Here is a 26501-nt window from a genome sequence, read left to right as displayed (position 1 = left end):
GGGATGTTGGGTGGCAGCAATGGGGGATCTGGGCTGATTATATTTTCAGACTCCTCCATCTCTTCATGTAAAGGGGCCCCTTCATTTACTACCCACATGGTTAAGGTCCCTATGGGCTTATCCTCATTTTTACATCTCCCTTTAGTCTTTTTCAATTTATTAGATTGCGCTTTGGCAGTAGGGAGCACATTAACGCTCTCAGCAATATATGTATCTTTTGTCTTGTCTTGCTAACTGTACCCCCATAGGTATTCCTCATTTTTTTTGCCTACGTTGTTTTCTGGTCAGGTAGATAGTCGAAGTCTTGCTGAGGAGTTTGTTCACCTTTTCTGACTCAGAAATCATAGGGTCAGCATCAGTGATATTTGCTACTTCTCTCAAGGGAGTTTCGTTCTGTGTGTTCAAATTAGTAGAAATGTATTGCACAGCTGCAGCAGTAAGAGCATCTAATTCCCTATAATCGACATTGGAAGACCTGGTACTTGTCAGGGCTGTCACCTCTTCCAAAATCCTTCCACACATTTTCAGTACAACTTTCATTGCAAACTGTAAAACGGAAAGTTGAGCACGCGTCTGTCTGCTGTCGATTATGTTCAGGATTGGTTCTGTCGTCGTTATCCTCCAATGGGTGTAGGTTGGGAGATGCCAACAATCTGTGCTCATTGTCAAGGCACGGTGGAGGAGATCTAGCCGATGTGTTAATTGTGGGAACCAAAGCACCATGTTCTACCAGACCGTTCTGTGCCGATTGCAGTTGATGCGGCTGAGAATCAGGTGCCAAACAGTCTCGTAAAGAATAGCATAACGCAAGCACAGAATGGCTATTATCCATGGCAGAAAAGGAAAAAAATCTGAGTGGGTAGCCTTAATGTCCCTACTTGGGAGATTGGGCTCGGAAGGGTCAATGTCCAGAGGTTCATTTGTTACCGGGATAGCAGAAAGTGGGATGCAAATCACTGGCTTTGACAGAAAATAAGTCTATAGTGCCAGCAACTTTTTCTTTAACATGCTGGCCACTGCGAGAGCTTGTGATGCGGGTTTAGGAATAAGTTCCTTTATGTCTTTTAGCTTGTTCCCGGCCTCTGCCCCCCAATCGTGTTTTGGGTTGGGGGGCATTCTTTATTGGCGTTTGTGGATTCGATCTCAGACTGGACTTTCCTGGCATGGTAGAGAATAAGGATATGCGTCTTAGAACCCTTTAAAATACAGTTGTTTTAAAATGATAGAAACAGTAAAAATGATTCCAGTTATAGCTGATTATATGAAGTCGTAGAAATAGGCCATATAGTCCCATCTGATATGAAATATGGTGTTTCTCCGGTTAAGTTGTTGTAGCAGAAAAGATACTTTATGGCTAACCAAGAGGCAACACCTGTAAAACTTTAGCAGATGTTTACTGGTCCACTGAGATTGTGGACGTCAAAAGAGCAGGAGCAGAGCAATATAATGGGGCGTTACACTTCTGTCTGCAGCGGGCTATGGCCTCTACACCTCTCTGGAGGAGGTCACACTCCTGTGCAGTAGTTAAGTGATGTTAAATGTTAAAGGTATCTGTACCGCGCACCGTCACCAACGGAATTGGTCCCCTAGTGATGTGAAATGTACTTACAGTTCACCGCACTCTCTGGTAGCATTTTCTGTTAATGCCTCAGGTTCATGCCCGTGTTGTTCAGTGGCTGGGGTCATTGAGCACGCCAGCCTACACTGCAAAGACTGTGCTCGACTCCTCAATGACTATGCTACGCTACGCTCCATGTACGGGTTTAGTTTGAGTTTCCACCTCTGCCTCCAAACAAGCAGTGAAAACAAAGGAAACACTGCAAAGATGGCGCTCGACTTTACAAACTCCCACAATAACAATTTCAGAGCCTTGAGTACAGCTAGAACAAAGTGATAAAGAACATGAGAGGTGATCCTAGGATTGAACTTCCTCGTGCCACCATGAATTATGTGGTTACTGCATGTTTCAATGCTCAGAATGTGGTTTATTTTTTTATTTTTTTTTACAGGAATAGGTGCCCACTATATTTATTGATGTATCCAGGAAAGGGAGTTATTTTGTGAAAATCAGTGGCTAATGGAAGCGTTTGAAATGTATCAAGAGTCATTGCTATGGTCCACACCTTACACTGGGATGCATGGTGGAGTCTAGCATGAGCTTTGGAGCTATAGGAAGCATCCTTCATACCACCACCAGAGTTATGATCACTTGGTGGGTAGATTACTGGGTGGATTTCCATGGTCTGCTTTTCCCTGCATCCCAACAAGTGGATTATGGCACCTGACTTAGTCATATGTCCCCAATCCAACTTCACTTTCCGAAGTAAGACACTTGAAGGCCAAAATCACCTGACGGGTTTGTGCTTTATCTTCAAAGTTTCAGGGGTTTTGCTTTACACCTCATAGAGCGAGATTGTGGATTTGGGGGTCAGGCAATAAATAAAATGGAGGGGTTGGTGGGCAGAAGGGAGCAGCGTGAGGAGGTGTCTCCCTGTAAACAAATATGTAAAATTAATGCAGTAAAAAGGTATTTGAACTTTTAAAATTCGACCAAAACAAACATTCCTCCCTGACAATTGCGTGAGATAAACAACCTCCTCCAAAATCATCAGTCTGTGAAGACTTTGACAGGCAATAGTCTGCCTTCACGAAAACTCTGCATGTCTTATTACAGCATTGTGAGCCTATTGCATGCATTGGATCAGGGAGCTCTGCATAAAGCATGTTGCTATGGTCGATGAGTTATTTAAGCAGAGTGACAATCACTGTTCCTTGGTCTGATTTAGGGATATAGCTGATCGTCGGCCTTAGATAACAGAGTTGAAGGAATTATGCCTTTACTCCTTACCCACTTGTGAACTGAGGGTGAGTTCTTTATTTCAGGGAACCACCTATTGATTCTCCAAACATATTTAAATGGGCCCCCACGAGCTCTGACGCATCTTAGGCTGGCTTTGCCTAAGGACATAAATGTCTCAATGGTGTCTTTCTACTAGGGAGTGCCTCATTGCGCCCTGTCCAGCTAGAGGAAGGGATGTCTCCATTGTGGCTGGCAGCCTCTTTTGCAAAGCATCAATACCATTTTTCCCCTATTTCGCAATTGGCTGAGCATTATTCTCCAATTGGAAAAAAGTCTTTGCCATCCTTGCTAGCATGAATGCAGCGGTCGTCTCTTGCTTGACTGTGCAGCGAATATCCCGCCCACACCGAGCCAGGAATGCCCCCCCTTCCACCCTCCCACTACTCCCCCTCCCCCCACCCCGCCAAACCACGGGAAAGATTTTCCCAGGCACGGTAGAAATTGAAAGTTTTACATAACTGTTGATTTTTCTTTTTTTTTTTTTTGATTCGGTTATCAGTGTGTCCTTCGTTAGTCATACTAAACACAAGGTCAGGTATTTTAATATGTTTTCAACTGTAAAAACTGACTTTGTTTTTCAAGCGGTCTTGGTTGGTGCAGCTACATCCCAAAGGGGGCTTACTGTTCCCATTTCTTCTTGACTGCTGTTTCCCCAATTATCTCTCCTTACCTTTTTTCCACCTACCCCCTACTCCTCGCTCCCTGTTCTACCATCACCCTGCCAACCTCCCTTCTTCATGGGTACTCTGAGTGCACTGCTGAACTTTCTAACGAAAGAACACTGTCCTTTTGGCGAAAGCAACACATTATCATTTCCTACCAAAGAACTCGGAGTGTATATGTCTGGTGTGTTGGGAATAATATTTCTGAGCAAGAGCCGCAGGCCAAGATCAGGGTGTGATGTTCATGACCTGACTTGGGTTCTGGGGGGCTTTCACATGAGCTGCCTAAAGCTCTGTCACATAATTAAATAAATAAAATAGAGTAGGGATGTGGACCTGCTGGGGATGACTTAGATTTACATGGCTGTGTTCGCGGTTGTAGGTGAGGTGTTACTGTTTTGTTGCAGAAGTGTTGCTGCTCTTTTGGAGATAGCACCCCAACTTCAGAGAACTTTTCACCAACCTCCCATTATTTTAGAAATGAATAAAGTTGCAACTTAGCGTTATTTACTTATTCCACTCCTTTCCGACCCACTTGCTACCAGCGACAACAGACTTCCTTGTAAGTCAAGAGTAACTCCACTGAAAACCACCAGTTTGTGCTGTGATAAAGGTCCTCGTGAGCCACAGGAAACACTGCTATAAACACCCCACTAGATCAGGGGACTGCAACTTTTGGATCGCCAAAGCTTTTGGAATACAACTCTCCATGCAAGGGAAAAGTCCCTTCTAAAACACATATGTTAAAACTAAAGATAAAAATGAATAAATATCAGAAAAACATTTTTTTTTTATTAAAACCTACCTCCGTACATACTTGCTTTAGAAAACAGGAGCAGACAAAATAACCCAACTAAAACAAAATTCGGGGATATACATAACATATTCTGTCAGGATCCTTTCAGCAATGTGAATGGGAGGAGTAGGAGAGGATTCAATGGGTATGACCCACCTGGTGGCCACGTACCGGAGGATCAAAAGAGTTGATAGTTTAAGAACATTCAGTATGTGATCAATCAAAAAAGAACATAAATGTTCTAATAAATATCCAACTTATGTTATAAGAAATGGTTGAGAAAATGTCTTTGATCCATCAACTTACATAAATCGAAGTAAATATTGTTCATAGATAATGATGCTTTACCCAAAGCAAATGCTCTGTGTGGATGCATTAAAAACGTTGAAAAAAAGCCATGAAAAAGATATTCACGAAGGCCCACAGGTATTTATTCTGTTGCCGGAAAAGTACCTGAAGGCTGAACACAACTTCCCAGTTTAGCAGGAAAATACAGTCTAGCATTCTCAGTGTTGAAAATTGATCAATGATCTCTTTTGGGAGTTTCCTTGATTGTAGAGAACTGTGATCTCTCTAACTATACAGATGTTGCTGCAACATAAAATTAAAAGAAAACTGAGTCAGAAGGTAAAATGTATGAAAATGAAAAAATAATGAAGTCTAAAAGGTCAGAAGTCTTTTTTACATGCGGCATGCATTAAACAGCGTGCAGCGTTTCCATGTATTGAGCCACGCTGACAGCAAAAGCACATCCTTGAGCAGGTGTCTGCACAACTATTCTAAAGACTAGAACAATAACAAAATAAAGTATGGCTGCAACTCCCATCATTCCTAGCCAGCACACTCAATGGTGCAGGATCATGGGAGTTGCATTCTAGAACCTCTGGAGAGCCAAAGGTCGCAGACCCCTGCACTAGAATAACAATCTGCATGCTCAGCCACGCTGATACCCTCTAAGCTATCAACAGCCTGTGTTTAACACTCACTTGAGGCACAAAAGACTTTACTCATACGTCCCGTCCACTTTCCTCCATTCTTGTGGGTGTCCCCCAACATGGGGACGGTACCAGAACCTTTGGCAGTGAAAAATTAAGCTTCCTCCTTAAAGTTAGTACAGCATGCAGGGTCGTGGCCTCGGGCATTGGAACGCCCACTGAGGCCTCATCTGGGTCCCTTTTTCCGCACAGGCGGGGTTGGACCTGGCAGCCAGTGCTTAGACTTTTTTTTTACTTTCCGCTTTCTCCCCTTCTTCTTTCTTTTTCAACATCCTTTTGGTGCCTCCTCTCGCCTCCCCCGGCACATACTGGCTGCAGGAGGAATCACAAGGTGTGCTTTGTGCGGCTGCTCGTTCCAGGCCTTGGACCCTCATGCACTCTGTCTTGACTGGCTGGGGCCCGTCCACCGCTGGGACGTGTTCACGGCTTGCATCGCTCTCAGTCACAGGGCACTGAAGAATCAATTATCATGTTGGAGGGAGATATTCCACACTTCTCCTCCGGCGCACCTTAAGGACTTCGTATCCAGGACCTCTCGTCAAGACAAGGTAGGTCCTGTGTTCAGCACAGTGACTCCTTCCCAGAGGTTCCCACAGGCAAGGGGTCCTCCGATTCAGGTTCTGGCAGGCCCGAGGCCTCCAAGTCTACTGACTCCCAACCCAAGAGGCCTGGGGTCTCCTCCGGGCACAGACCTGAGGCCGTCAAGGCCACCCGCTCCCAAGCCGAGGGGCTCAGGGACCCTACTGGGCAGTGCTTTGAAGGGTCGATCAAGTTAGTCCTCTTCTTTGACCCCAGGGGGTAAAAGATTGTCTGGTGCCACCGCCAAGAGTCAGTTCTCGGCATGTTTCAGCACGACTACCTGCACAGGTGCTGAGGGCACGAAGCCTACCGGACTTCGGTCCAAGGTCGTGAGTCAGGGTGTTGCGACTACCGGCCGGCTGGCTAAGGGCTCGGCGCCTACCAGAGTGTTCTCCGAGGTCGACACTTCTGCTTTGGGTGCAGGACCCAAGCTGTATCCTCCCATGTCTGAGCCTTCTCGTGGCTTGGGGCCTTTGCGCCCTCCCACCCAGGGCATGGCGCAAGGCCCCAAAAGGGTGGATAGGCATATGGCAGAGCCTACTAGGCCGGTGGCCAATTTGGATTCGACTCAAGCTCTGCCTGTGCTCTCGCCCATTGCGCCCATTGACTGGGCCTTACAAGAAGGTTCCAGTCCCCTTCCCTCTGGAAGTGGCAGCGGACTGTATGGTACAGGCATCTGGTCTCCTCCATGGTACATCTAACCATCGCAGCCTTATGGCTAAACGTCTCGGGTATCTCAGATCTTTGACCGGGAGCGAAGACCAAGTCCCTCGGAGGGCCCGGCCCCAAGGAATCCAGCGAATACCGAGGATCACTTCAAGCGCTTCCTCCTCCTCATGTGTTCCCCTCAGATGACGGGACTCCTGAAGGATATAGTGAAGGAGGTGGGGCCTGCCCGGCCTCCTCCTGGGTCCTCTGCCTGGTTCTCCAGTGTTACCAGTGCCAGTGCCGGTCCCTTCCCTGGTCCAAGCCCTACCAGTTGTTCAGAACCCTCCATAACCCCTGTCCCACCAGTGCCGCCTCATCAACAGCCATTGGACCGGTCTTCGGCTTTCGGACCTAGGGGGGAACCCCACCGGTACCTGTGTCTCAGGGCCCGTACGCCCCTTAGTCTGTGAAAAAGGTGGTGGGGGGGACAATGACAGCGATGACCACGCCCAGGTGATGAACCCTCGGCATCTGTTAAGGCCTTTCATGACCACCTTAAGGGCCTGTCTGAGTTCTTGGGGGGGCCCTCTATCCAAGGAAGCCCCCCAGGAGTTGGGATTGATAGTAGAGGTTTTGGGCAGGCGCACCACAATCCAGTCTGGCATTGCTCTCCGGAAAGATGTCCTGCAGGTGAAAAAGGTCTGGGAAAATCCCAGGGCCAACACCCAGATGAACAAGAAGTTGGACAGCAGGTTCAGGCTGACGAACGGGGAGCAAATCCTTCTGGCCTCCTACCTGCAGCCACTTTCTTCAGTGGTGACTGCAGCCTCGCTATATCCTAACCCATTGTGTTTGTCGTCTTCCTCCACGGGAGCCACCTCTAGTTGTCTTTCCAAGGAGGACAATGTCCTAGAGTCTTTGGGCAAACACTGTTATGCCATTTCAGGTCTGCATCTGCGGCAAGCCAATGCCCTTTTAGCTGCGGCTAACCAGAAGCTCTGGCGGGAACTCAGAGTTTCTGCCTTACCTACCTTTGGAGAGGCAAGCCTCATTCAAGGCCGGTCTGACGGGTGCCTGGGCCATTGTGCAGGACCTCATGGAGTCTTCGGTCTCCCACATCGACACGGCCACCAGAGGGCTGTGCCTGGGTGTTGAGATGAGAAGGACGGCGTGAGTGCATGACACTACATTTTCATCTGACATGCAAGAGCGGATCCTAGATCTGCCCCCTTTGAGGGCGTGGACCTCTTTGATTCATCTTCCGATGACGAGTTGACAAAGAAGAAAACATCCACTCAAACCGCCAAGTCCTTGGCCATCCCCGCAAAGCCTGTCCAGAAGTCCTTCCTTCAGCCTCAGGGCAGGACTAAATTTAAACTCCATGCTTTCACTGGCTTTAATGGGTTCCTGCATCGTTGTACGGGAGGCCTGACCGGTCTCCCAGCGACAACAGGAAGACGCAGCAGAGGCCTTTGTGGGGGTATTTCCACTCTTCCCTCCTCTGCACCTGCCTCCGACGTCAAGGTCGGGGGAACAAAGCTCTCCAGAAGGGGGCCGACTGGCTCTATTCCAGACAGTTGGAAGCGTCTTTTCAAGAACCCTTGGTTCCTACCCACAGTCTCCATGGGCTTCAGTCTTCGTCTTCCTTCTCCTATACCATACTCTCCTCCTCTTCGGCAGATCAGGTATCGGCTCTTTTATGGCAGGTCCTTTCGCTCTTGGAGATGCAGGCGGTAGAACCGGTTCTTCAGACAGGATCTGCGGTTTCTGCTCCGGGATTTTTGCGGTGCCAAGAACAACCATCCTGGCCTGAGGGTTGTCCTGGACCTGTAATTTCTCAAATTGTATTTACCGCTAGAATGCTTCAAGATGATTACTCCCGCGCACATAGCAGAGTCTGTGTGCAGGGGACTGGATGTGCTACCTAGACCTCAAGGATGCGTACCTGCATGTCCCCATCTACCACCCGCATCGGATGTTTCTGCGGTTTGTGATTGTCGTACCACTTCCAGTTCAACGTGCTCCCTTTCAGCCTGAACACGGCTCCTTGTGTCTTCACAAAGTTCATGAATGCAGTGCCGGTCTCCTCCGCTTGGATGGCCATCACCTATACCCCTATCTGGATGACTGGCTGGCGAGGGCGGGCTCCCTCCTGCTAGATTGGCGGATATTCTTCATCAGATGGTGTTCTCAATCAACCAGAGGAAGTCACAGTTGTGCTCTTCCTAGGATCTGGTCTTCCCTGGGGTGTTTTGCAACACAGCCATTCAGCGGGTGTTCCCCACTTCCCTTCGCAAGGATAAGGGACTTTCTGGCCAACTCGACCACCTCGACATGGTGGTTCCAGCACCTTCTGGGGCTGATGGCCTCCTGCGTACTCACTGTACTGCACGCTCGCCTCAAGATGAGGCGCCTCCAGATCCACCTGGCAGCCAATTGGAATCAGGAGACAAGGTCTCAGTCGGACAGAATCCTAATACACCTGCTCCTCCTGCCCTATCTTAGCTGGCGGTTGATGGGCGGCAATGTTTCAGTGGAAGCCCCCTTCACTCGACAGGAGCGTACCCTGGTGGTGACGACAGACTCCTCTTTCGGGCTGGGTGGCTACTCTGGAGGGCTACATGATTTATGGCGCATGGTCCAGGGCGGAAGCCCTCCTGCATATCAATCTGCTCGAGCTCAGGGCAGTGGTCCTGGCCCTCAAGGTGTTTCTGCCCCTCATCAGGGACAGGATTGTTCTAGTGAGGATGACAATTCTACTACGATGTTTTACCGGTCTGGGACCTCAATGTGGTTCTTGCAGTGCTAATCTTTCTAGCCGATGGCTTCTGTGGACATCCAGCTGGTAACGCTAAAGATGGTTCTACTGGTAGCTCTCACCTCTGCGTGCACAGTTAATGAGCAGCAGGCATTTTCTTCGTGCAAGCCCTTCACCACGTGTCACAACGACAAGGTCATCTTGCGCCCTCACCCAAACATCTTGCCGAAGGTGGTCTCCATTTCATCTTAACCAAGAGGTCTGCCTGCAGGTGTTCATCCCGAACCCGCAGAGGCAGAGAGCCCTACATTCCTTGAAACTCAGAAGGGTCCTCAAGTTTGACCTCTCTTGGACGAAATCCTTCAGGAAGTCTGAGGCATTGTCTGTCACTTTTGGGTGCTCCTCCCCCGGCTCTCATGCTTCCATCTCCCGTTGGATGGTTCAGGGCCATACACGGCCATGGGCAAACCAGTTCCTGGTGGGGGGGTTCATGGCCATGTAGTCAGAGCTAAGGCCACAGCCGTCTCGTTTCGGAGACCTGCTTCTTGGGATGTCATCAGCAAGGCGGCTACTTGGGCCACTCCGTCTGCCTTCTGTAAGCACTATTCCCTGGATACCAGCGCCAGGCGTGATGTAGAATTCGGTCAGGTGGTTCTGAAGAATTGATTTCTTTTAGCTATGAGGCAGTTTGTCACAGCTCCACCCTATGGTCTTGTTCGGTGGAATCCTCACCCACAAGGATGGAGGAAAAGGCGACGGGACATATGAGTAATTAAAGTTACTCGCCACACTGACTAGAGTACTCATAGGCCATTGTCCCCTGTCCCCCCATACATCCCACCCATCTTCCCCCGCTTGTATGCCAGTGGCTGATATGTAATAAGTGTAGCCAGGTATCTAAGCATCTGATATGTTCAAAGGGGACTGAGGTGAGGCACCAGAGGGCTGTACTAAATTTAATGGGGAAGCTCCATTTCTCGCTGCAAAAATTTCCGGTACCGTCCGCAGGTTGGGGGACGCGCACGAGGATGGAACAGAGAGGACTGAGTACTCTAGTAACTAGAGTGAGTAACTTTAATTATTACTATAGACATGCACACAACCAGAGTCCTGTTCAATGGAATCTGCCACAGTTCACTTCCTCTAACAAGGCATCTAATGCAAATATGTTTACGATTGCAGTGTTTTATTGTAATGTTTAGCAACCCATTTAGGATATATTCTTAAAGCATCAATATTAAATGTTGGTTATTTCGGCCACATAGCCACCAAGCAATACTAACATTTGTGTGTGTCCGGTCTCGTATGGAGACCCATTTGACACCTTTGCAGCCCGGGAGCAGAGCCTACATTTGCTAGAAGGTGGTAAATTATTCTAGGTCATGTAATGAAAATCATTCTTGCATAGCGCAGCGTTGGCTGTTTTGTGCAATGTCTCAAAGTGATGCACTTCTGGCATAAAAGCACTAGTCAAAGAGAAGGTGCTTCTCCTTGGTTCGCTGATACTCGCATCCCTCTGATGGGGTTTTACCTGTGGGTGCTGTTGCTGTTAACAAATGATTCAGGCTGTTGCCACCTCCTTGGGTACAACTGATATGGAGGAGGGATTTACTGGCTAATGCCGTGCACTTTGAAGACTGAATGGGTAGGGTGTGAGTAAAGCTAGGGAATCGGACATATAGTTCTGACCCTGTATTGTTAATTTAGAAAGATGGGCCCTGTCAATCCACGAGGCGATGAGAGAAGTGTATGCTTTATGCCATAAGTGGAAGATGAACAGCGCCCACTATAAGATATTCAGTTGGCCTGCATAGGACCATAAGGATGCATCGAGCGTCTTCAGCCACATGCAGCCCCTCCATTCCCAACTGTGTTCTCCCTGGTTGTCACATATATGTTGTCCCCTGTAGCCCCTCTGTTACGGTCAGTGCAGCTGAGCATATACCTCGGCCAGGGTGAGGTAAGGCATTAGGGAGTCCTCTGAACACAACTGCCCGACCCAGGTCATGATTGCCTTCCAACTAAGCTTAATTTCTCCCAAGTCTGGTGCAACCACAATGGTAAAAGTCATAAAATCCACTGTTATGCCCCATGTTTACAGACAACAGGAGCTCTTGCCTTCTACCTCGAGAATAATAAGTACCTGCATGCACGTTATGGTCGTCTGTGGTTAAAAAAAAAGTCATTAATGCTTACTACTGATAGCAGTGACGCTCATTCCGATACAGGACAAAAAAGATGAAAAGTTTGTTCTGGGGAGGTCAGTCATTTTGTTCTGCTTTTTTTGTATTTCTGTAAAGATCGAGAGGCGTTTGGATGCAGTCAGGATGGTTTGCCATAACTCCCACAAAAGGCTCACCAGCTGTTTTCAAGGCCAGCCGGGCACAGATCCAGAGAAAAGACACGTGAGTACTGCTTATGTATGTGCATGCTGCCTCCGATTCCACGCAGGGGTGGGTGGGAGGGAGGGAGGGAGGGAGAGAGGTATGGAGGGAGGGAGGGTGGTTGGGTGGGTGACGGGGGGGCGAGCGAGCAAAAGAACTTTGCTGCACATGGCATAGTTGACCAATGGACTAATTTTATTCCAAAGTATGAATGCCTCTTTTAGTGCATGCGATCCAGGCTTGAAATACCCAACACCTGCACAAGTTTGCAGCCGCATAGTGCCTGCAGTGTATATGGTTCAAGCCTGAAATTCACAACATTGCAGAAGTTCCAGAGCTGGCATTTCCTCTGTGGTGTAATTTCAAATGTGAAATGTGCCCAAAGCTGTGTGGTTGCCTTAAAGAGAGGGAGAATCGGGCCGGAAATCTTTTGTCCTTTGCCATGCGAGCCTCCGACTTGGCATTCCCTGGTGACTGAAGTTTTAATTGTGATACCATTCATTGAAATAGATTTGATGAGCTGGATCTAAAGTATATCCTGACCGAAGTACCTGGTCCAGTGAACGGGAGCTACCTCTGGGGAACAGCAAGTTACTAGTTATGGGCAGTAAATGTGAGGTCAACTTATCCTTCAAGCAATTTCACTTTATTTCATCAGATTTAATAACTGTTGTTTACAGATTGTTTTGGACTACATTTTAGTAGACCCTGGTAACAACAATGTTAAAATGAAGGGACCATGTTATAATACCAATATATATTTTGAATGTATTCACTGTAAAAACTATTATAACACCTGTGACCAACACCTGGCTTTGAAGTATGTAAATTCCAAAAAGCACTTAAGATCTCTTGTAAAACAAATTGTCTCTTTCACACAGTTAAAAAGAAATCACATCACATCGCATGCGTGTATTTGGAGGTTACAAAGTGTCTTGAAGCCAAAAGTATCTCCAGATAGTAGTCTGTGGTTAGCAAACTAGGCTGCTAGCAGCATCCAAATAGCTCCCAGCGATTTCAATCCTTGCCATTTCACATCCAGCTGGCTACTGCATCGTGTTCCCTTGGCTAATCTCACAACCTCCGTTTAATGAAGCTCTGTGCCTTGTTGGATCTTACTCGATCCTATAAAACGTAACACATAAGCCTCTGCAGCACATTCCGTGCACAGAAGCCTGATTGATTTAAAGTAGTAATGGGGATTGAGGAGTATGCATAGGAATGTGCGCTGAGAAAATGTAACTTTACAAAGTATACTCATAGCATGATTTTGGGGACAGGCATTGCAGTTTCTTCTTAACAGGTTTGTAGAAATTCAAGTGTAATAGCACCTGGCAACCATGGGGGCAGCTTTTCTATCTGTCAGTATAATAATGCTGTGCTGCTGGCCATCCTGCTTTGGGTTGCTAGTTTGGTGCTTCATCTGGCGACATCCATGGCTTTGTGGGCGAAGATGCACTACAATTTCCTGCCTTTTTATCTCTGGCTAGGGTTTCGATGTACAGGCGGGAGATCTAGGGTAATAATATTCCATACAAAATGTAAATCTTTAAGTAGTTTCAGTGCAGCGGATGGAGTGCGCCTTATAGAAACAGCAAAGTGATGTCCTTTTACAACACAAATACGGAGCAGCTTAGCTCAGTGAGAAGGTTTCCTGTCTGGGGGCAATCTGCATTTCTCAAGTCCCCAAGCTTTCCTGAAAGGGCAGAGGTCAGCATTGTCTCGGAAGTGATGGTTCTGTGTGCTTGTCTTGCTGACCCAACTGTGGTGGGAGACCGGATGCCAGGTTTGGCTGATCTCCCATCTCTCAGAGGTTTAAGCAAAATAGATGTATTTACACATGTAAATGACTTGTATTGTGAAGATTGGCATTAGGCACGGGAATGTATTACTGATGTTGATCGAACCTGTGGACTTGTGTGTATTGCTTTTTTTGTGGGAATTTCCAGACTGGAGACCAGTTAACCCAATGCTGTTCTCTCTCTTCCTAGAAAAAGCTGCCGCTGACCGCTCTGTCTCAGACTATGCAGGAGGGTTCCCAACAACTAGGCGATGACACACTTCTGGGGTATGTTTCCAGCTTTAAGATCATACTGTCTACATTTGTAAGCCCACAAGCCACCTTTCTGGTTTCCTGTGAGATTAAATGTTCCCCTCAATTCAACCAACCTCCACAGCCCTCCCTCAAAGACTCCTCTAATTTATTTTTTTAGGAGTAGCCATCTACAGCAAATCCTGCTTTAGCCACTGATCCTGGCTTTCAACTCCGGTTCCCTCCTTCTAAGGGGCTTACCCAAGATTGAGAACTCTGCTGCATGGATGTACTGTGCTGACTGCCTTCCTTTTTTATTTTTGGATGTTGGGTGACACTAAAAGTGCTGCTTATAAGCTGAAACTGTTGTCATGAGAACTGAAGATATAGGGTTGATGAGATGTGCAGGACACATTCTGCGGGGGTTGTTTGGTTATTTAATTGCCTATTTGCTGCCATGCTAGTCCATGTGGCCATTCCCAACCACTACCTACCCCTCCCTGTCCAATGCACATCCCTCTGGTATCGGAGTCTAGCTCTGTACTTTCTGCGCAGCCTTCAGAAAGGTAATGGGTTGGTAGCAGCTGTAAATCAGCGAAACCAACTCCTGATGTAATGTGACCGTCTTAACAAACTGTGCTTGCATCCGTTTCTTGTGCTGAATGCCTGTTTATACAAGCATTGGTATATCAAACAGCTTTGGCTCTTGTATAGGTATTAGATGGGCATATCATGCATAGGTACTAGCACCATTTGCAGCTGTTGCCAGCCTGTGGCCATGTAGTTCCGTTAGGGTGGTACTTGGAAAATGCAGATCCCATGACTGCACAAAAGCCAAAACTGTTTACTCGGCCAATGCTAGTTTAATAAAACATTTAAATATATGCCCTATTCTTTTGGTTGTAGGTTGCTGCTAGAGCACATTGTTTCCATGAATTTACAGGCTCCACATCAGTGCCTCTGCGATGCTTCTGTGTTGGATTCCAGTGTAAATGGCTTCCAGTGCATACATGACTGCTCGGGGCTGTTTAGATGTAAATCCCTGGTAACGCCATGTTGGGCTTCAACGTTTCCATGATATCTTTCATCAGTTCAATGCAACCCCAGGCCTGAGCTATTACAGATGCAGTGGAGTTCAACTTTCAAGTGTTATTAGCACATGGAGAACTATATTGACTTCCTCTTAGCTAATGAGAATCTTCCTCTGAGCTGTTGAGAAAGTTATGTTGTGAAGAACATTTTGGGGAGTCTGTTAATAAGTTTCTGGTTTTGGGGATGTTTAAAAGGAATGTAGGCTAGTTACTTTTAGTTGCAAATGGTTGAAAATGGGAATTCATTCCTTTTGTGACGTTGTTTGACTAGTACCTAAGGGGGAGGTTTTTGATAAAATGTGATGCAAATTGTACATTTTAAAGAATATTTATTCAGCAACACTGGTCAAAACTATTAGTCGCATAGTGAAGTAACTCATCAAACTGGCCCACATTGGCCAGAAAAGTCCTCACTTTGACCCAAAAAACTAGCCCACACAAGCATTATGTGTTTTTGGTTCGGCCATGGGCCTATTTCTCTATAAAGAAGTCCATGCCTGGTGGTGTGCTGGTCAAGAGTTCTATTTTGGTGAGTTCATTTGAGTATTCCTGCAGGTTTGTTCCCGGTCAGATTTTCTTGTTGGGTGGTTCAGTTTTCCAATGATGGTGGTGTTGGAGGGTTGGCTCTGTATATGTTTTGCCAGTTTGATTTGAGTTAATGCAGTCTGTATATATATTTATTTGGTATTCGTTGGCTGTTTGTTCTTTTTGTTTGTCCAATTTGGGCATTTGTTGGGCGGTTGTCACTGTTTTGATATTGGAGACTGCCTGATCCAAACCTTCTTAGTGGCTGCCACTTCTTTTTTCTCCTGTAGATTTGTTTCTTGTATCGCATATGGCACAAGAACTCCAAGTCACTGATGGTTCAAAGGTGTTTATTGAAACGTCAGGGGATCCTCTGGCTGTCCCACTCTCTAGTTTCAATGCACCTTCCCCCTAGCCCAGACGTCCTTACACCCAGCTTAGTGGATATCGGTTGTTTCACTCTCTGTATACTAATCGGCTCAATAGACTGGGATGCCAACCTACAGGATTGTGGCATTATCTCACTAAACTCCTTTGACTTCCTAGTTTTCCCCACCCTAGCCGGTTGTTAGTTTTCTAAAGGGGTAAGGGATTGTTCCTTACAGGCACCCTGCTTGATTTAATCTCGTTTCTACGAACCTCCCTTCTCTTCCTTGCCTGGCTCTTCACTATGCTGCTTGTCCAACTCTGCCTGCTTTTCTTCTCTTCTCTTTTGTACTCCTTGTAATGACAATGGCGGCCTGGGAAGCTAAATGTCCTTGTTCTTGTTGGGGGGCATTGTTCCTGGTGCCCCTACAGTAAGTCTAATGGGTGTGTGGGTTTTGGTCCCCAGGTATAGTCCCTGGTACTCTAGGGTACTCTGTGGCAGCTGTGATTGCTCACCACGATTGCTTGGCAGCATCGCACAACTTCACTGACCACTGCCTAGTGTGGGTGCTGCTGAGTGCCTCTCTCTCCACTGTTCCTTCTCTGTCGGCGGCAAAGCATGGCACACAGTGGGGTTGTTTGCCAGCGGTGGTGTCCCCGTCTCCGGTCTTGTCTTTTAGATAGCGTGTGGTGCTGGAGGACTGATGTGTCTGCCTGTTCTAGCTCAGGCCTTGGTTGTTGCCTATGAATATAGAAAGACACTGGCAAGCATTTTTGATTTTGAGGCATGGTGTGAGATCAAGTTGTACTGCTCAGAAACAATCTGGCAAATGAGGAGGGACTGGAATTGGGGCCCTCAACTGCAAACATACACCTCGGCTAGGACTGGCTCAGGATTTCCCCTGGCTGAGAGGGGTTCTAATTTCCTATCGACAAGTGCAGCTTACTGGACTTGTTACAATTGTTTTTCTTCCTTGCGTGATTCCTGGGTCGTCTGGTGGTGTTAGTGTCGGAAAAGGCTGCGTCTCTTTGGCATGCTAGTTTGATACGATCGGGTTGCTGTGATTTGGGTTTTCGTCCTGTTGTCCCTTGAGTATTGGGTCATTCAGGTGTGACGTTTGTTGAATGGGTGCTCGGTCGTATTATGGTGGCGATTTTGTTGTAGCGTGTTTCTCTCACAGGGTTGCGAGTAGTTTTCTTTCCCGGTGTATTGGAAAGCCACATTTTGACAGTTTTCTGAATTTTAAATGGCCTCCTGTTGTCCTGATTTCTGTGGGAACAGAGTTCCACAGTTTTGCTAGAAGTGTGTAAGAAGATGCACCTCTCCATTCATTTTCCTCATAGCGCCTAAATTTGCTAGCTTGTAGGGTCGTTCTTGATTGGTAGAGAGGGATTTTTGTTAGAAGGAATCCTGCTCCCTGACTATGCAGTGCTCTGTATGCAATGCATAGTGCTTTAAAATTGATTTTTCCTCCTGTTTCTTATTAGTTGTGACAAATCAAAGGTATTCATCCCTTATCCCCAGCTGGGATTCACCCCTTTTGAGGCTAGGGAGGCGAGCCTGCTCCGCAAGACACTCCCATAGGGGTCTGAACAAGTGGCACGGGAGTGATTACCCTTAAGCGACAAGGACTCCTAGCACAGATACAATCTTAAAAAACCTAAAAGGCTGGATCTCAAGAACGTGAAAAAACTGAAAGCAAAGACTGTATCTTCAGGAGAATCATTATAAGCATAACACTAAGAAGAGTAAAAGACTGATGAACAGTTAGGATGAGCTGCAAGAGATTGAATGAAACTCCAAGAGAGTCAGAGAAGATCTGCATAAGCAACATTATTTAAAAAAGAGACATTTTGTTTATTGACGATATAAAGAGCCAATATAAAAATCCAGGGAGAAAGCTTCAGCCAAGAAGGCAAAAAGGGAAACTAGCAGGAGATGAGACATTATTTTGGCCGACTTTAATTTGTATTAATGACAGGGTCAGTTAGTTAGGTTAGGACTGAGGACATTTACTTTGGACTTCCTGATGACGGACCAGCACCTTCAGTTACAGACAGGGAAACCCCTCTAGTAATAGGGATAGATGAGCCTTTTTGTTATAGAAAGTCAACATGTCCAGTGTGTGTCCGACTCCTTCTTCCGAACCACCACAGAGTCTTGCTACCATGATTGAGAAGCGTTGTCATTTCTTGGTGCAGTATTCTGGTATACCTAGGTATAGGTTGTTTGCATCGTTGATTCTTGGCAATATTCGTGAAATGATTGCAAGGGACCTGTGTGGAAATCTGTTATCTGAAGTAATGCATCTAATTAATAGTGGTAGAAGAATTTCCATACTGTGTTGTTGGCTTGTTCTTTTAATGTAAGTACGCGTGCCATCAGAATTCCATGTTTTTTTTAATTCATTGTTTCTGATCTCTATCCCAATATTTTGGGCCAGGAAAGCAGTGTGTGCAGTCAATTGTTGTGTGGGGCAACCATGATTTAAATTGCATTTTTTTTTCAGATTGTTGTTCATCTAAACTTTTATCTCATTGAGGCACCTCGTGAATTATTTGTAGGGGTGTACGGAATAGTAGATTTAAGTATTCAGCCGAATACCGAATAGTTAGACAAGTATTTGGCCGGGGCAGAATAGTTGCATTTTTAATAAATATTTATGTTGATAAACACTTTGTAAATTAAGAACACATTTTAAAATATGTATATCCATTCTTTATTGCATTTCTTTTTATTGTTGTCTACTTTGTATAAACCCTGAAAGGAATACACTATCAGAAAATAAACTGTTCAAATATTGTATTTTTGTGCACTAAAAGGTATGCTTGATGGACAGCGCCCCTGTAACTAAGACTAGCCCAAAAGTACAGTATGCATGTAAGCAATCACTGAGGGGAGACTGGGATGTGTCTACTTGTACTTTAACATTTTTGCTTTTGGGCCTTGCTATCTTTAGCCTTCTGGCTCTAGAAGGGCACTGAAACGCAAAAAGGAGTCATCACAACTCCAATTACTTAATCATTTGCATATTCGAATAGTCACTGCTAATAACAAAGTAACAACTTAAAAAAGGAATACTCCTACGTCCCGTCCCCTTTCCTCCATACTTGTGGGAGATTCCGTCCTTTGGGACAGAGGGGACTTTCGTTAAAAAGCATCAACATTTTTATTTTTGTCCTTTTATTTTTACACTGGGCCAACGCACGTGACTGTAACCCGGCCTTCCTGATCTCTGCCACGCGCATCGCCCTTCAGTGCTTTTCTCAGCATGGTCTGAGTCGGACGCACTTGCATCACTGGGAATATTTTTCTTTTTTTTCCTTTGTCCTTTCCTGCTCCAGTTCCATGGTCATCTTGTCCTCAGTCTATGCCGGAGCATCTGGGATTCGTGTCCTGTTCATCCTGCGAACATCGTTTCGCTAGGGCGGATCCCCACTCTTTGTCTGGAGTACTTAGGCCCAGAACACTGTTGGGTCTTGTGCTTCTATTGCAACTCCCTCTCCGTCCGTGCACTCCAGCGTCGGCTTGTCGGGTGGGAAGAGGCGTTTCAACACATTCTTCCACCACACATTCAACTCATCATTGAAGAGAAAAGGAAACGACTATTCAGTTCTTTCCTTTTCAGGGCACCCCGGCCGGGGAGACGTCTTCCCGGTCCAGGAGTGCCTCTGTTACAGGGATATCCCCTAGGTTCCCCTTAAGGGGGCTGTCAAAACTGGATCTTCTTCTGATGTTCCCCATTTAGGGGCTAAAGTCAGACCCAATTCTTCTGTGGCTCTTGCTACCGGAGTCGGCCCGAGGTTTCCACATCTGGAACTAACTGCAGAGTCTAGGCTCGGGCCCCTCTCAAGGTGGCTACAAGTACCAAGGTTAACCCTGAGGTTCCCCTTCTTGGGGCTATATTTAACACCGACAGGATTGGGGGGGCCTTCCTTGAAGGTCCTGGCTGCAGGGGGCAACTCTCAGCCTTCCCTCGCTCGGCCCTGTGATGACACCAGTCCTGCTGATGGGGGCAAAGAAGACGGTCTTGCACCAGAAGTCTTCCAGTACCGGCTCTGCCGAGGGTCCCCCACTCGGCTAATTCTTTGGCAGCCCCTAAGGTGTCTGATAAACACCCTAGATCTGCGAGTACCGGCTCTGCCGAGGTTCCTTGCTACAAGGCTAAAATGGCACCATAAGACCCCTGACTCCCCTGTGGTGAATATCGCATCACTTACTCCTGTGACGCAGTCCCCTCAGATGTTGACAAAATGGCGGCCCAACCCCCGCGGACCACGGCGGCTATTTTAACTACCTCTCTTTCACCAAGGTTCAATATGGCTGGTGCTGAGGGGCCTCCTTTTGGGGCAGAGCAGCCCTTTCCACACTTTGTGGAGAGTAAGAACCCGTTCCACCCTCCAATGGATTGGCGTGCTCGTACACCGCTGCTGCATACAGTCTTGCTCCCTCCTGCATCCGCACCTTTGATCGATGTGGATCCAGTTGGTGGGAGTTAATCCTGGCAACCATCCTCCTTGCGGTCATGGGGGTATGCCCCTTCTGAGCAGCCTTTGCCCACTCCAGCTCCCAGACCTTCATCAGAGGATGTGTTTTTTGGGACATACTTACACTTTTGCATTCTGATCCCATGAAGGCGTACTTTAAGGATTTTTTAAAGCAAATTTATACTAGGCCTCCTGCTCTGCCAAATGCCATGCAGGTTCCAGTAGGGCCGCCTCCTCCACCTCTTCCGGTGGAACCTCCTCCCCCACTGCCAACGCTTTCCTCGATTGAAAAGTCTTCGGGTGCTCTGCTAAACACTTTAGGCCCTGAGGCGTGACGTGCAGTGGATCAGTCTTCTGCTCCCACTTCACTGGATGAGGACTAGACGGACCAGGACAGCAATCAACCGCACCGCTCTATTAGACCTTTTCACGTTAGTGTGCTGGTTATGATGGCGCTGCTAGACATCCCAGTACCCGAGGCTCTTGTTCCACAAGAGGGGGTGCTTTTTGGAACCTTCACTCTGTCAACACAGGATCTCATCGGCCTGTTCCTCCAGAAGGACGTCTTGGGTGAGGCCTGTAAGGTCTGGGAAAAACCTCATTCTGGGCAGCATCCGAACAAGAAGATTGATGCTTGCTATAAGCTTCATGGTTCTGAGGACATATCTTTGTCCGCTTGTCCCCTCCCCTCGTCGACGTTGGTGGCAGCAGCTACGCTCCAGTCCAAGCCGGCCTCTACATCCTTCACTGCAGCATCCCAGATCCTTTCCAAGGAGGACAAGCTTCTTGACGCCATTGGGGAAAAAGTTTTTTTCCAACTCAGCTCTTCAGCTGCATCAGGCTAACACTGAGCTTATAATGGTGGCTGCCAATGTCAAACTGTGGAAGGTGCTAGCTGAGTTCCAGGAATGTATTCCTGCTGATAGGCTTAAGGACTTCAAAGGCGGCTTGTCAGATGCCAGAATTTTGGCTCAGGATCTATTTGAGGCTGCGGCTCATCACATTGACACTTCCGCTCGAGGCCTTATGGTCGGGGTAGACGTCTCCCGCCAAGCGTGGCTGCATGCTATGAAGTTCTTGAAGGAAGTTCAGGACAAGGTGCTTGATTTCCCCTTTGAGGGTAAAGAATTGGTCCATTCCTCCACAGATGAGGAACTTACGAAGACCAAGGCAAGCACTAGTCATTGTCAGTCCTGGCGAAAACTCCAGCAAAAGGCACCTTACATTTAGAGGTTCAGGGTCCCAAACAAGGTCCTTCTCTGGGTTCCGTGTGTGCCGATCAGATGCTCCAGCTGGTGGGCCCTGCCTTAAACAGCAACAGCAAGGTGGCTGGTTTTTCCCCCAGACAGCAGCCTCTTCGCCTGGAATGGGGGGTCTCCCCGCCGATAAAACATCTACTGAATGGATTCCAAGATGATTCCAGTACCATCTTGCATGATGGCAGATCTTCAGTGGTGGTCGTCCGCCAGCAACCTTTCAGTGGGGGACCTTCTTCCAGGAGCCCTGCCAACAAGTAACGGTTACCATAGACTCCTCCTTTCTGAGGTGGGGAGCGACACTGCATCACCTCGATGTGTACAATTTGTGGACGCCTCAAGACAGGCGATTCCATATCAATTACCTAGCGCTCCTGGCAGTTTTTCTGGCGCTCAAGGCTTTTCAACCAACTATCACCAACATTGTGGTCCGTATTCGCACAGACAATTCCGTGGTGATGTTTTACATCAACCGAGGGGGCACCAAGTCTCCTCTACTGGTGGACCTCGCTATACAAATTTGGAATTGGGCCATCCAACACAATGTCTGGCTCCAAGCTGTACACATCCCGTCACATCGGTGTGGCTGCAGACTCCCTCAGCTGCCAATCGGCAGCGAGTTACGAGTGGGAAATGAATAACTATGTCCTCACTGAAATTGACACTCCAGAGGTGGACCTCTTTGCGACATCTTCAAACAGGAAACTTCCTCGGTATGCGTGCAGGGACGGTCTCGGAGTGTCTTCCTGGGGGGACACCCTCGAGATCCCGTGGGACAACATGAAAGCTTATGCCTTCCCTCAATTACCATTGATTCATCAGTCACTCTGCAAACTCAGGAGTGCATCGAACTGCATTCTCCTCTTCATGGCTCCTTGGTGACCAGCGAGGTTCTGGTTTTCGGAACTGCAGCACCTGTCTGTGCTTCCCCCAATCAGGTTGCCGCAGATTCCCAACCTTCTTCACCAGAGCAATCAACAGCTGAGGCTCAAAACATGTGCAAATGGCTCAGTTTTTGCCATTGGTGTTTGGCAAAGAGCTCGATCCCAGGCATGCTTCCATCGACACTGTTCTGTCCTTTGTATCACATTTCATGTCTTGCAGGACTTATTTGTCCGCCATTGCGGCCTACCTGTCCAGACAGCTGTACCTTTTCATTGGCTAATCCAGTCATCAAGAGACACTTTGCTGGTCTCCTCCATCTTTTTCCACCGGTTTAGGCCCCTCAATCGAAATGGGATCTAAATGTGGTCCTCACGCGTTATGTCATAAGCCCTTTGAACCCATGGCTACTAATGGACTTAAGTACATTTCCTGGAAGGTGGCTTTTTTGATTGCAGTAACATCTGCAAGACGGTTAAGTGAGCTTCAGGCTCTTTCTGTGGAACATCCGTTCCTAACTTTCCATAAGGGTAAGGTTGGTGCTTCGCACCCACCATTCTTTCATTCCTGAAGTGTTTTCGGGATTCTATTTAAACCAGTCTTTATCTCTACCGATTTTCTTCCCGAACCCGGTCTCTGATGCTGAAAGGGTTCTGCACAACCTAGACATCAGACGGGCTCTGAAGTTCTACCTCGACAGAACTAGCGAACTCAGAAGCTCTCAGCTGTTTGTTTCATTTGGTGATCCAAAGAGAAAACATGCCTCAAAAGCATCCATCTCCCGCTGTGTTGCTTCATGTGTCTCCGAGGCCTACAAGGTTTAATTCCTTCAACCACCTAAAGGCATTCATTCACATCTGGTCCAAGGTAAATCGGCTGCTGTTGCCTTCCAAAAGTATGTCCCTTGGGAGTCAATCGCCAAGGCAGCGACGTGGGCCTCCCCATCGGCTTTTTGCAAGCATTACTGTCTAGACCTGAGCTCCCGGGCTGATGCTCAAATTGGCCAGACAGTTCTCAAGAATTTATTCCAATAAGGGAAATTTCCATCCACCTGTAATACCTATGGTCAGTGCTTGGGAATCTCCCACAAGTATGGAGGAAAAGGGACGGGACGTAGGAGTATGACAGTTACTCACCTTAGTGACTGCCTTACTCTTAGTCCATAGTCCCTTTTCCTCCATACGCCCGCCCGCTGTCCCTTCTAATAAGCATCCTCTATTATTGCTTAAATGGTCTCAGACCTGGCAATAGAAAAGGACTGAAGGGCGTTGCGCGGAGCTCAGGAAGGTGGGGTTACAGTCAAGTGCGGTGGCACAGCATAAAAATAAAAGGACAAAAATACAATTTTTGATGCTTTTTAACAAAAGGTCTCCAGTCCCGTCCCGAAGGACGGAATGTCCCACAAGTATGAAGGAAAGGGGGCTATGGACTAGGAGTAAGGTAGTCACTTCACTGAGTAACTTTGTCATTAGCCAGTCTTTCCAAATCAATCCTTGCTCCATCAAGTAAAAGGTGATGCCCATTTGACGAAAGTGTTTCATGCCTAGTGTGCTGAGAGCACAGAAGATGCATGCTTGTCTCTCCTTTTGTTCTGCAGGGTGGGCCCTGAAGGAGACATTATGGGCACTGCGGGTGGTGGAGACTGGAGAGAGGAGGGATAGAGCTGTGCTTTCAGTGCTGTGCCAGGCCCTTCTACCTTTTTGTGCAAAGCCTTTCATGTTTTGGGGGATGTTAGGAGGGGCGCCTGTTGGGTGTGGTGCCGTCCTCTTTGGGTGAGTTAAAACTCAACCACTCGCCCCCTCCCTCCATCTAACCTGCTAATGCTTTGAACCGTTTTACTCTGCCCATATAGCGTGATACATCGGGTGTTCTCAGACGCAAGCTTTTGTGCTGTTGCCAGGTGGGTCAGTGTCAGGTGCCACGGATCACCCCCCACTGCCCCTGCTTTTTATGCTGAGTCTGCGTCCTAGGTCTCTCGGCCATGTGCATACATGGCCGCAAAAAAGGCAGAAACCTTGTATTAATCAGGCACAGCAAATATTTTTTTCAAAACATGGTTTTCTTTGATCCTCAGGGCATACATAGTCCCTACTTAAAAACGTCTAATAAAGCGGTTGCCAATGCAGAGGTTGCAGCGTTTCTTGCACTTTAAATGTCTGCTTCGAATGGATTGTGTCCTACCATGTAGTCCTAATTTTATGATGATAATCTCTCCAGCTGCTTCAGAATTGTTTTCGACAGGGGGTGCTGTGTGCCATCTTGTCCAGTCTGTCCCTCGAGTGCTTCAGTTGGACTGTCAACATCATCATCATCAGTATAAGTAGCGCACGGAGCGCCCGTTGGCTTCAGTTCTGTTTTTCTGAGGTAACACTTCAAAAGAATTACGGCGTGCTTCGGTTCTTCTGTGAAATCACTAGTTATTTTCGTTTCGAAAAGGTCTTCGTCGGCACCATTGACACCTAAGTCGGGCTTCAAGAAGTCCCAAGACTGTGGATCAAAGATGTCGATTACTGACCCCCACCTCGTATGTCTGTGATGCCTTTGTTCCGGGCATCGTACCTCAGACTGTGGCTCCTCTCGGGCGATGGCTGAAAATGCTCTCGGGGAGCTCAAAGGTAAATTGGCAGTGCAGAGGTTACCTTCGAAGAGCTAAAAAAAGACCAATGAGTAGAGGGATTTCGCTCAACGTAAAAAATCAAAGCGGTCTCGATTGAGGAGTCGATCACGCCATTCTTCGTCGTCTTCTCACCGGTCTTTATCTTCAGAGAATACCACAAAACGGCATCATCGGCCGCCTTCGACCTCCAATGATTCCTCGACTGAGGTAATCGGGTGTCCAACGAAATCGGGCTCCTCTGCTAAGTGGGATGTGTTTCGTACTGAGATGCTTAAGATCTTTGAAAATGCCGTCTCGACCCCCTCGAAGGACAAGTAGAAAGCCCATGCCCCTGTCTATCAGTAAAAAGACGACAAAGGGAAGTCAAAGACAGAATCTTTGAAACCGAACCTAAAGCCGGTGCTGCATCGAGAAAGAACTCAATCAGACGAGAAATTGTCGAGGGCTTCGATGAGTCACGAACACCTAGTGCATCGAGGGTTCCATCGAAGAAGCACAAGAAGTCGTCTATGTCGACACCTTCGCTGATTCCATTGCAGACTTCGCTGATTCCGTCGCAGCCGTCGGCACCGGTATCTAATTAGATGCTGACTAAGGCGACCTCGAATTTGAGGTTGTTTTTTAAGTCTTTATCAGCTATCTATGAGGTAGATTGTTCTTCTGATAACACATCACCTTTTGGCCGACAATTTGGCACCCCTAATGTGCGAGAAGAGCTATTCTCTGAGTCCAGATTAAGGGACTTATATGACAACCTTCAGTCAGCCAGTGGGTTAGATACCTCTCCCGAGTTAGTTTGGCAAACCAGATGCAACTGAACATGCTGACTCCTCATATAGAAAACAAATTAGTAAGGTTATAGAGTTTTTAGGCTGGAGCAGGCTTACTCCTTCTTTTGAAAAAAATATGACAGACCACTTGTATCAGGGTCCCTAGAAAGAGCCAATTTTACCTTTCCACACTGCATTACGGAAAAGGGTCTCTGCAAATTGGGAGACACCAGAAACTGTGACTGCAGTAAATAAAAATGTTGCCAAAAAATAGACCATCCAGCAGCGACCCAGAGCATCTAACTAAACACCCAACACCAGAAAGATGGGTGGTTCCAGCTGCTACATCTACCAAGCAGTCAGCATACCCAACCATCACTCCTGATGTGGATAAGGGAGTGTATGCCTGGGCAAAAAATGTTTTTACTGCTGGCATTATGGCATTAAAATCAACAAATGTGACTTGTACTTTGTCAAGATTTACGTTTACCCTGTGGGACTGCGTAGCTATGGCAGCTGACACATCCCGGAAGAGGAGGAAAGAGACAGCTTCCTGGAAATCATCAATGATGATAGGGAGGCAATGGGTGAATGTCTCCAGTCAGGTCTGGATACTGCAGACTGCATCAACAGATTCATGCCAGCTAGCACAGCGTTACGCAGATTTGAGTGGTTGAGGAAATCTGGTTTGCACCCGATGTGCAAGCTAGGCTACTCAACATCCCCGTTGACGACTCAAGGCTGTTTGGCAGCAAGGCGGATGAGAGTTTGGAAAAGCTGCAACCTCGAAAG

General features: G+C 47.3%; 1 protein-coding gene across 5 annotated transcripts in view; it reads left to right on the top strand.

Annotated features, from left to right (window-relative positions):
* The window catches only part of ARHGAP17 (Rho GTPase activating protein 17), a 1009368-nt gene that overhangs the window by 419916 nt on the left and 562951 nt on the right, over positions 1–26501 (top strand). For all 5 annotated transcript variants that reach the window (XM_069647362.1, XM_069647363.1, XM_069647360.1 and 2 more), the window contains exons 3-4: positions 11599–11703; positions 13674–13750. In XM_069647362.1, coding sequence (XP_069503463.1) covers positions 11599–11703; positions 13674–13750 — 182 coding nt within the window. The remainder of the gene's footprint in view (positions 1–11598; positions 11704–13673; positions 13751–26501) is intronic.

Source organism: Ambystoma mexicanum, chromosome 2q, assembly GCF_040938575.1.
Source record: "Ambystoma mexicanum isolate Mex_15411 chromosome 2q, UKY_AmexF1_1, whole genome shotgun sequence".
Taxonomy (NCBI): domain Eukaryota; kingdom Metazoa; phylum Chordata; class Amphibia; order Caudata; family Ambystomatidae; genus Ambystoma; species Ambystoma mexicanum.
The sequence above is the reverse complement of the archived record's forward strand: the minus strand, read 5'-3'. Positions and strand labels throughout refer to the sequence as shown.